General features: G+C 42.3%; 1 protein-coding gene across 1 annotated transcript in view; it reads right to left on the bottom strand.

Moving 5' to 3' along the window:
• The window catches only part of LOC142760391 (uncharacterized), a 150,255-nt gene that overhangs the window by 15,132 nt on the left and 122,890 nt on the right, over positions 1 to 12,233 (bottom strand). The window contains exons 10-14 of the mRNA XM_075863576.1: positions 7,896 to 7,958; positions 6,823 to 6,885; positions 4,293 to 4,409; positions 3,716 to 3,874; positions 2,728 to 2,781 (exon numbers count right to left, since the gene is read on the bottom strand). Of these exons, the coding sequence (XP_075719691.1) occupies positions 2,728 to 2,781; positions 3,716 to 3,874; positions 4,293 to 4,409; positions 6,823 to 6,885; positions 7,896 to 7,958 (456 nt within the window). The remainder of the gene's footprint in view (positions 1 to 2,727; positions 2,782 to 3,715; positions 3,875 to 4,292; positions 4,410 to 6,822; positions 6,886 to 7,895; positions 7,959 to 12,233) is intronic.

Genomic DNA, 12,233 nt, shown 5'->3' with positions numbered 1-12,233 from the left:
CGCTATATATACACACACATACACTATTTATATATATACATACATACACTCACTATATATACACACATACTCTCTATATACACATACATACACTTTATATATATATATATATATATATATATATATATATATATATATATATATATAGTGAAGGAAATAAGTATTTGATCCCTTGCTGATTTTGTAAGTTTGCCCACTGTCAAAGTCATGAACAGTCTAGAATTTTTAGGCTAGGTTAATTTTACCAGTGAGAGATAGATTATATTAAAAAAAAAGCAGAAAATCACATTGTCAAAATTATATATATTTATTTGCATTGTGAACAGAGAAACACCTCCCGATGCTCGCAGCCATGGATCCGTTAGCGCTGGCCTCTGTCTACTTCCTAGGAGACGCCAGCGCTCACTTCCGCTCCGTCCTGCTGTGTACCGTAGGATCGTCATCATCAACTGCCATGATTTCCTGGTCTATAAGAAGGCCCCAGGCCTTCTGATCCTTGCCTGAGCATTGTTAGTCTAACCCAGTCTGTCTCGCATACCCTGTGTCCGTGACACACACACTATATATACATACATACACACACACACACACACACACACACACACACACACTATATATACATACATGCACACACACACACACACACACACACTATATATACATACATACACTATATATACATACAAACAAACAAACACTATACATACATTGGACACACATGAATATGCACATTATACACATATAAAGTACACATTGTAAACACACATGCACTTACCTTTTATGTAGGATATTTGTGAAGGGCGTTCAGCAGCTTGATGGCCCGACACAGTGCCGCAGACAGTCTCCCCTCCCCCTCCCTCACATCCCGACTGGTAACAGCAGTAGCAGGAGGAGGAGCAGGAGGAGAGGTGTGTAGAGCAGGGAAGGGGGGCTGGAGGGGGAGCTTCTAAAGCAGTACAGGGAGATGTAAGCTAGCAGCACAGACCACGGCTGCTAATAGCTGGGAGTCGGACAGAATCTCACTTTGCCTCATGACAGGTGCAGCCCTGGCACCGGGGCCCCCTCCTGTGCTAGCGACGCCACCGGGCATGAGGGGGTCTGTGCGGTTCACCCGAACCTCCCTAATGATGATCCGCCACTGCCTGGAATGGAGAATGCCCTGTCTGGGGAGGGTCTCGTATACTCCCTATTGATGTTTTGATGTTATGCTGCCCAAATTACTGATGACAATTTTTGATGTTAATGTCTAGAAAAAAGGGAAGGAATGAGTTAAACAGATTGATACCACATACAGAATACATGTCCTGGACTAGAGAATATCCCTGTCCGTGGAGGGTCTTATATACTCACTGTTTAATCTGATGTTTCTGAAACTGTTGATATTATTTTCTAGAAAAAAAGAGGAATGAGTTCAGCAGATTGATTGACAGGTCACTTTCACACTGCATGATTTTGGTCAGTCTTTTGCTTTACTATTTATAAGCCAAACCCAGAAGCGGAACATGAATAGCAAAAGTATAATGGAAAGATTTGCATGTCTTCCATGTTTTGGACCAACTCCTGATTTTGGCTTATAAATACTGATGCAAAATACTGAGTGTGAAAGTGGCCTTAGAGCTATATACACAAAGAGTATACATGTCCTGGACTGGAGAATGTCCCTGTCTGGGGAGGGTCTCACATACTTACTGCTTATTCTGATGTTTTGACGGTGGCGCAGCAGAAAATTGCTCTGAAGAATCTTTGACGAAAGAAAACAAGTGTTTCATCAGAAGGAAATCATATAGTAAATGTCTAGATCAGCACAATACAGGCGTCCAGTGGAGCGCTATGTGATAGAGAAGCATGGCTAGTGATAGCATCGAAGGACTTTCTGTATTTGATGCATGTGTAGGGATGTCAGGGGGAACACAAACTGTTTTCTGTGCATTGCTTTCTGCTCATATAGTGGCAGTGATGAATAATGTCTAGTAACCACTGGACCAGTATTACCTGGAAATGCAGGGGAGAAACAAAGCTGGTCTTTCCTGCCAGCAAGAACATTCATAAAAAAAATAAGGTGTGATAAAGCCCACATGGAACCTGCATTTATTACCTTGATGTTCGTGTTTCTGCTGCACGGCCGCTGTTTCTGTTGCTGGTGAAAAAATACGATTTAATGATAAATAAATAGCCTGTGAAATGTTAGTAATAGAAATATGAAAAGGTAACTAAACTTTTAAAAAACTTTTGACATGTCATAGTGTTGTGTCAGAAGTTTTGATCAGTCGGGGTTCAACCACTGAGACCCCCACTGATTGCTAAAACATAGTGGCAGAAGCGCTCGGATGAAAGCTGTGTCACTTTGTTTCTGATCAGCTTGTCTCGGAAAGCCGAGCCATCGAATTCCAGAGTCAATAGACAGTCTATAAACCCGTACACCGCTGGTGCGGCTTTCCTCGTGAAGCTGATCTGAAATTAAGCAGCACAGCACTCACTCAGCGCTCAAACCCCCACTGATCAAAACTTGTGACATGTCACTGTAATATGTCAAAAGTTTTTTGAAAGTTTAGTTACACTTTAAGTATAATCCTAGTGACGTCAGAAAGCATCTAATAACCCGGATGTATAACCTGTATAATCCCATCACATGTTCTATGGTAGGATAAACGTCATACTAGAATTATACTTATAATTGTAGTTCTTACTATGTGATATAGCAGGACTAACTCTCCGTGAATTACTCACATGTTTCTTGTCCCGGTACCTCTTAAGCTTTTCGGTAGCCACCATTTGTGTCTTCTTTAAGAAAAAAGTAAAAAAATAAAATAAGATCAGCTCCATGTCATGAGTGAAGGACTAGTAGGATTAGTCTATGCAATAAGATTGTCCTGCGGAGACTGAATGAGGCGGCGCTCATAGGAGTAAAATAAGTGACCCCCTAGACTCCAGTGTGGAAATTCAGCCAAGTATACATTTTCTTGAATGAATCCACATTCGGCAATTGCCTTTCTCGCCGATACTCTCCTGTTGTTCCTCTGTTGGCCACTAAGGCACGCATTTCTTATAGTCCCAGCACGTGCCAAATCACCAAGCCTTCCCATTGCTCTTTGCCTGAACAATTAGGTTCAAAACTCCAGTTTGCTAGTTGTATCCTCCTGAGATTATTTATTATCGACCCTGCCTGAACTTGACCGGATGCTGCATCTTGTCTGCTGTTATTGTACCTCGCCTCTACACGTCAGCTGCTGCCAACAGAAACTCCTCTGGGGGTAGCGACCTTGGCATACTAGCAGCCAAGTCCACATCTCCATACAGAGGTTAAAAGATATAAACCTAGCTATCCCTTAGACTCCGCTCCTCAGTTTAGCCCCACGCCAAATTCGTTGGCAACATAGTGGATCCACACCATCCTCTATAGGCCCCGTGACACATATATTGATATAAATGCAGCATATTTCTACAGAGCGATTGTCCTTTATTTACATACAGAATATTTTTAAACACACCAGGCTTTCTCCTGTATAAAGAACTTAAAAGTAACTGGGGCCATGAAACATGAAACATACCCACTCATGTCACCCTGTAATGTCTAATATGATAAATGACTAGCGCCCTCTAGTGTAAATTATGTTTGTAACCCGGTATATGTGCCACCATACTTTATGCCACTCTAAGTCTGGATAACATAGCGTCTGCCTACAATCACATCATCGTGGCAGGATTCTGTACTTACCGACTGGTGGTCTCATGTTTGTCCATTGTCTCATCCACCTCCACTTTCATCATCCCTTCTTCCTCCTCATCCTCCTCCACCTTCATCATCTCTCCCTTCTCGGTGTTCATCTTCTTTTTCTCCTGTTTTATCTTAGTCTCGTCCTCATTTTCCTCCATACTATTAGAAAGTAAAGATTGTGAGAGTATAGGACGCACACTATATGCTCTACGGATGTATAATTAAGGAACATCACCCCTGCCCACATAGAAATATTCACACCCATATTGTGTTACACATGACAGTATTAAAATACAGATAAAGTAGCTCAATGTTATAATGGTATCATGAGTTATAATGTCCAGCACAAGAGTGTAACCCAACCCCAATAATATACCTTCATCTAACATTAGTCCTATTGTTAGCCCGTGGACGTGTCCTGTGTACTTATCCGGCACGTGTTCTATGTCATATTTGTATCGCCATGTATTACTCTGTCTGGATAACCCAAGTCATTCATTATCAAATCAATATCTATAATGTACGTTATTTAGTGTCTGTATACCTTAAGCTCATTGTAGCCGGATTCTTTACATACCCAATGATGTTATCATATTCATATTCTTTCTCTGTCTCACTCTCTCTCTTCACATGTTCAATATTTTCTGTCTCTACATAAATTTCTTCCACTCCTTCTTCATCCTCATCTTCTTCACTATTGAACCACACATAAAAAAGTTACATACAAACAGGGTTATTTCTAGAGAATTTATCCACATATCTCCCCACCCGAGGAGGCATAAATAATTTTTATTAATTTTAAAGCGGTTTTCTCATAATGATCATTTATCGGCTGTCTACAGGATGTGTCGCTGCGCATGATCAACTATCTCCGGCAGCGCCATAGCAAGTGAATGGAACAGTGGCCAAGAATGCACAGTACCGATCCATTCACATAGGGCACTTCAGGACCCCCGTTCTCGGGATAGGTGAGGGTCCCAGTGGTCGACCCACCACTGATCAGACATTTATAACCTATTCCGTGGATCGGGGCTAAATGATCATATTGAGAATAACTCTTTAATGCTTACTGTGACTAAATAATACCCTCATATATTAACTGAATAATACCAGCATTCAGTGACTAGATAATACCAGCATAATGTGACTGAATAATATCTCCATACAGTAACTAGATAATATTACCATACAGTGACTGAATAATATCTCCATACAGTGACTAAATAATACCACCATACAGTGACTAAATAATACCATTATACAGAGACTACATAATACCATCATACAGTAACTGAATAATACCTCCATACAGTGACTGAATAATACTATCATGCAGTAACTGAATAATATCACCATACAGTGACTGAATAGTAGCTCCATACAGAGACTACATAATACCATCATACAGTAACTGAATAATACCTCCATACAGTGACTGAATAATAACTCCATACAGTAACTAAATAATACCACCATACACTGACTGAATAGTAGCTCCATACAGAGACTACATAATACCCTCATACAGTAACTAAACAATACCTCCATACCGTGATTGAATAATAGCTCCATACAGTAACGAAATAATACCTCCATACAGTAACTGAATAATATCACCATACAGTGACTGAATAGTAGCTCCATACAGTAACGAAATAATACCTCCATACAGTAACTGAATAATATCACCATACAGTGACTGAATAATACCTCCATACAGTAACTGAATAATACCACCATACAGTAACTGAATAATACTTCCATACAGTGACTAAATAATACCACCATAACCTGACTGAATAATACAACCATACAGTGACTGAATAATACCACCTTACGGTAACTGAATAATACCTCCATACAGTAACTAAATATTACCACCATACAGTCAATGAATAATAGAAAAAAGAGGAAGCCTCCAGCTCACCTTGTATGCAGACTTGCACTGCTAGTAGCGCCCGGGTCCTCGTGTTGGCACACGATCAAGAAGTAGAGGCAGAGAACAGAAATTGGATCCAGCGCTGATGAGGGTAAAAGGGAAACTTTTTCCAAGTTTTATTTGGTCATTTAAAAGCAGAATCGGCAGGATAATGTCCTAGTACAGAGGGAGGTTCAATAGTGTAGATATACACCATTGAACCTCCCTCTGTACTAGGACATTATCCTGCCGATTCTGCTTTTAGATGACAAAATAAAACTTGGAAAAAAGTTTCCTTTTTAACCTCATCAGCGCTGGATCCAATTTCTGTTCTCTGCCTCTAAATTAATAATACCACCATTCACTGACTGAATCATACCACCATACAGTGACTGAATTATACCTCCATACAGTGACTACATAATACTCTCATACAGTAACTGAATAATACCTCCATACAGTGACTGAATAATAGCTCCAAACAGTAACTGAATAATACCACCATATAGTAACTGAATAATACCACTATACAGTGACTGAATAATACCACCGTACAGTGACTAAATAATACCACCATACAGTGACTGAATAATACCACTATACAGAGACTACATAATACCCTCATACAGCAACTGAATAATACCTCAATAGCGTGACTGAATAATACCTCCATACAGTCACTAAATAATACTATCATGCAATAATTGAATAATACCACCATATAGTAACTGAATAATACCACCATATACTGACTGAATAATACCTCCATACAGTGACTGAATAATACCACCATACAGTAACTGAATAATACCACCATACACTGACTGAATAATATCACCATACAGTGACTTTATAATACTACTACCACGCAGTAACTGAATAATACCTCCATACAGTAACTGAATAATACCACCATACAGTAACTGAATAATACCACCATACACTGACTGAATAATATCACCATACAGTGACTGAATAATACCTCCATACAGTAACTGAATAATACCTCCATACAGTAACTGAATAATACCACCATACAGTGACTGAATAATACCACCGTACAATGACTGAATAATAATACCATACACTGACTGAATAATACTACCATACACTGACTGAATAATACTACCATACGCTGACTGAATAATACCTCCATTCAGTGACTGAATAATAGCTCGATACAGCTGACCGCTCTTCAAACTGTATTTGCGTCACATTTTCTTCCACTCCTTCTTCATCCTCATCTTCTTCACTATTGAACCACAAATAAAAAAGTTACATACAAACAGGGTTATTTCTAGAAAATTTATCCACATATCTCCCCACCCGAGGAGGTATAAACAATTTTTATTAATTTTAAAGCGGTTTTCTCATAATGATCATTTATCGGCTGTCTACAGGATGTGTTGCTGCAAATGATCAACTATCTCCGGCAGCACCATAGAAAGTGAATGGAGCAGTGGCCAAGAATGCACAGTACCGATCCATTCACATAGGGCACTTCAGGACACCTGTTCTTGGGATAGGTGAGGGTCCCAGTGGTCGAACCACCACTGATCAGACATTTATAACCTATTCCATGGATCGGGGATAAATGATCATATTGAGAATACCCCTTTAATGCTTACTGTGACTAAATAATACCCTCATACAGTAACTGAACAATACCACCATACAGTGACTAGATAATACCAGCATAATGTGACTAAATAATATCACCGTACAGTGACTGAATAATACCTCCATACAGTGACTGAATAATATCTCCATACAGTGACTGAATAATATCTCCATACAGTGACTGAATAATACCACCGTACAGTGACTAAATAATACCACCATACAGTGACTGAATAATACCACTATACAGAGACTACATAATACTATCATGCAGTAATTGAATAATACCACCATATAGTAACTGAATAATACCACCATATACTGACTGAATAATACCTCCATACAGTGACTATATAATACTACCATGCAGTAACTGAATAATACCACCATACAGTAACTGAATAATACCACCATACACTGACTGAATAATACCACCATACAGTGACTTTATAATACTACTACCACGCAGTAACTGAATAATACCTCCATACAGTAACTGAATAATACCACCGTACAATGACTGAATAATAATACCATACACTGACTGAATAATACTACCATACACTGACTGAATAATACTACCATACACTGACTGAATAATACCTCCATTCAGTGACTGAATAATAGCTCGATACAGCTGACCTCTCTTCCAACTGTATTTGTGTCAAATTTTCTTCCACTCCTTCTTCATCCTCATCTTCTTCACTATTGAACCACAAATAAAAAAGTTACATACAAACAGGGTTATTTCTAGAAAATGTATCCACATATCTCCCCACCCGAGGAGGCATAAACAATTTTTATTAATTTGTAAGCGGTTTTCTGATAATGATCATTTATCGGCTGTCTACAGGATGTGTCGCTGCGCATGATCAACTATCTCCGGCAGCGCCATAGCAAGTGAATGGAGCAGTGGCCAAGAATGCACAGTACCGCTTCATTCACATAGGGCACTTCAGGACACCTGTTCTTGGGATAGGTGAGGGTCCCAGTGGTCGAACCACCACTGATCAGACATTTATAACCTATTCCATGGATCGGGGATAAATGATCATATTGAGAATAACCCTTTAATGCTTACTGTGACTAAATAATACCCTCATATATTAACTGAATAATACCACCATACAGTGACTAGATAATACCAGCATAATGTGACTGAATAATATCACCGTACAGTGACTGAATAATACTTCCATACAGTGACTAAATAATACCTCCATACAGTGACTAAATAATATCTCCATACAGTGACTGAATAATACCACCATACAGAGACTACATAATACCCTCATACAGTAACTGAATAATACCTCCATACCGTGACTGAATAATACCTCCATACAGTCACTAAATAATACTATCATGCAGTAATTGAATAATACCACCATAAAGTAACTGAATAATACCACCATACAGTGACTGAATAATAATACCTCCATATAGTGATTAAAAAATACTGCCATGCAGTAACTGAATAACACCACCATACAGTAACTGAATAATACCTCCATACAGTGACTATATAATACTACCATGCAGTAACTGAATGATACCACCATTCACTGACTGAATAATACCTCCATACAGTGACTAAATAATACCACCATACAGTGACTAAATAATACCACCATACAGTGACTGAATAATACCACCATACAGTAACTGAATAATACCACCATACAATGACTGAATAATAGCTGCAGACACTGACAGAATAATACCACCATACACTAAGGCCTCATTCACACGACAGGGTCCGAGTGTCGGGCGGGAAAATCGGCCCTTTTTGGCCGATTTTCCCGGCCGGTTTGCATCCGGTTTGCATCCGTTCCGGGCCGAGTTGCCGTTTTTACCGGCCGATTTGGACCCGATTTGCATCCGTTTTTTTCCCTGTCCGTTTTAAAATCGGATAAATTTCATTTACATTTTTTGCCACACACAGCCCTTTGTAGATAATGCCACAGCCCCCCTGGTAGGTAATGCCACCCAGCCCCCTGTAGGTAATGCCACACAGCCCCCTGTTGGTGATGCCACACAGCCCCCTGTTGGTGATGCCACACAGCCCTCTGTAGGTGATGCCACACAGCCCCCTGTAGGTGATGCCACACAGCCCCCTGTAGGTGATGCCACCAAGTCCCCTGTAGGTGATGCCACCAAGTCCCCTGTAGGTGATGCCACCAAGTCCCCTGTAGGTGATGCCACCCAGCCACCTGTAGGTGATGCCACCCAGCCACCTCTAGGCGATGCCACACAGCCACCTGTAGGCGATGCCACCCTGCCCCCTGTAGGCGATGCCACCCTGCCCCCTGTAGGTGATGCCACACAGCCCCCTGCAGGCGATGCCACCCAGCCCCCTGCAGGCGATGCCACCCTGCCTCCTGTAGGCGATGCCACCCTGCCCCCTGTAGGCGATGCCACCCAGCCCCCTGTAGGCGATGCCACCCAGTCCCCTGTAGGCGATGCCACCCAGCCCCCTGTAGGTGATGCCACCCAGCCCCCTGTAGGTGGTGCCACCAAGCCCCCTGTAGGTGATGCCACCAAGTCCCCTGTAGGTGATGCCACACAGCCCCCTGTAGGTTGCACCCATCCCCCCCTTCCAGGAGAAGTCACTGACTTCAATGTCCATATATGGACAGTGGAGTCACTGACTTCTCTTGGAGAGGAATTCCCTGCCACAGGTCGGGAATTCCGCTTCAGAAGTGAGTGACGTCACTGTCCATATATGGACAGTGTAGTCACTCACTTCTCCTGTAGCGGAATCCCCGGCCATAGAGTCGGGGATTCCGCTGCAGAAGTGAGTGACATCGCTGTGTCCATATATGGACAGTGTAGTCACTCACTTCTCCTGTAGTGGAATCCCCGGCCATAGAGTCGGGGATTCCGCTGCAGAAGTGAGTGACATCGCTGTGTCCATATATGGACAGTGTAGTCACTCACTTCTCCTGTAGCGGAATCCCCGGCCATAGAGTCGGGGATTCAGCTGCAGAAGTGAGTGACAGCGCTGTGTCCATATATGGACAGTGTAGTCACTTACTTCTCCTGTAGCGGCATCCCCGGCCATAGAGTGGAGGATTCCGCTGCAGAAGTGAGTGACATCGCTGTGTCCATATATGGACAGTGTAGTCACTTACTTCTCCTGTAGCGGCATCCCCGGCCATAGAGTCGGGGGATTCCGCTGCAGAAGTGAGTGACTTCGCTGTGTCCATATATGGACAGTCTAGTCACGCACTTCTCCTGTAGCGGAATCCCCAATCCCCGGTCGGGGATTGGGGATTTCGACTCCTACAGGGAGCAAAAAAAGACCCTCCTCCTCCTCCTCCTCACATGCACTCTGCACTGTGAGGAGGAGGAGAGAGAGTGCGCGAGTGACGGTAGACCCGGCCATCACTCAGGACATATTCCGGTGATGGCCGTGTATTACCCGGCCCCATAGATTTCGGTACCCGGCCGAAAATAGGGCATGTCCCATTTTTTGACGGCCGGTTTTACCGGCCGTCAAAAAATTGGTCGTGTGAATAGCCCCATTAGGGGTCTATTGTTCCTAATGCAGCCGGGTGCCGGCCAATTTATGAAGGGCCGGCACCCGGCCGGGAAACCCTGTCGTGTGAATTCCGCCTAACTGAATAACACCTCCATACAGTGACTGAATAATACCACCATAGAGTGACTGAATAATACCACCATTCAGTGACTGAATAATACCACCATACAGTGACTGAATAATACCACCATACAGTGACTAAATAATACCTCCATACAGTGACTAAATAATACCTCCATACAGTGACTGAATAATACCACCATACACTGACTGAATAATACCACCATACATTGACTGAATAATAGCTCCAAACAGTAAATGAATAATAACTCCATACAGTAACTGAATAATACCACCATACAGTGACTGTATAGTAGCTCCATACAGTCAATGAATAATACCTCCATACAGTCAATGAATAATACCTCCATACAGTATTTGAATAATAACTCCATACAGTGACTGAATACCACCATTCACTGACTGAATAATACCACCATACAGTGACTAAATAATACCACCATACAGTTACTGAATAATACCACCATACAGTGACTGAATAATACCACCATACAGTGACTGAATAAAACCACCGTACAGTGACTAAATAATACCACCATAGAGTGACTTAATAATACCACCATGCAGTGACTGAATAATACCACCATGTAGTGACTGAATAATACCACCATGCTGGATCTATTGCACTAAGAATACCAGTGGTGCCCTGCAGACGCCATTGACTTTTAATGGGTCAGCTGGGCTCCGCCGAAGTGTCCGTCATTTTGACAGGAAAAATATAATCCTTTTTGTTCTACAGACTTACGGTATTTCCTCAAGGGTAATCCAAAAAGGATCATCTCCATATCCTGATGGCCTGGAAGAGAAAATAGAAATCCAGTTAGAATAACAAAACTGAAACCTACCAAAAAAATCATCTATCATATTTGGCAAGGATGTGGTGTCCGAGGCACAGTTAGCTCTGCCCACAGCCTGACCTGCAAGAAGCCTGTGAGGAAGGAGATGTGAGTGCTCAGTCTGTCTGTTGTTTGTGCCTCCATTTGTCTGTGAGACTGAGTGTTTGTGTGTGTATAAATTCCAGTATGTGGGTATGTGTGTGTGTGTGTGTGTGTGTGTGTGTGTGTGTGTGTGTGTGTGTGTGTGCCTAAGTGCCTATATATGTATCTGTATAGTGGCGTAGCTATAGAGATCGCATCGGTCGCTACTGCGACCGGGCCCCCAAGCCTGTGGAGCCCGCAGGGCCCCGTTGGCACCCAGTGCTGACCGCTCTTCCAACTGTATTTGCGTCCTCAGGACGCAAATACAGTTCAGTGCAATGCTGGAGTCCTGCTCCAGTATTCACTGTGCCGCGAGCGGCTCGGCGCAGGCAGGCGCGATGTAGTGAGTCACTCACAGCACAGACCGGAGGAGAAGGA

This window comes from Rhinoderma darwinii, chromosome 4, assembly GCF_050947455.1.
Source record: "Rhinoderma darwinii isolate aRhiDar2 chromosome 4, aRhiDar2.hap1, whole genome shotgun sequence".
NCBI classification, from domain to species: domain Eukaryota; kingdom Metazoa; phylum Chordata; class Amphibia; order Anura; family Rhinodermatidae; genus Rhinoderma; species Rhinoderma darwinii.
The sequence above is the reverse complement of the archived record's forward strand: the minus strand, read 5'-3'. Positions and strand labels throughout refer to the sequence as shown.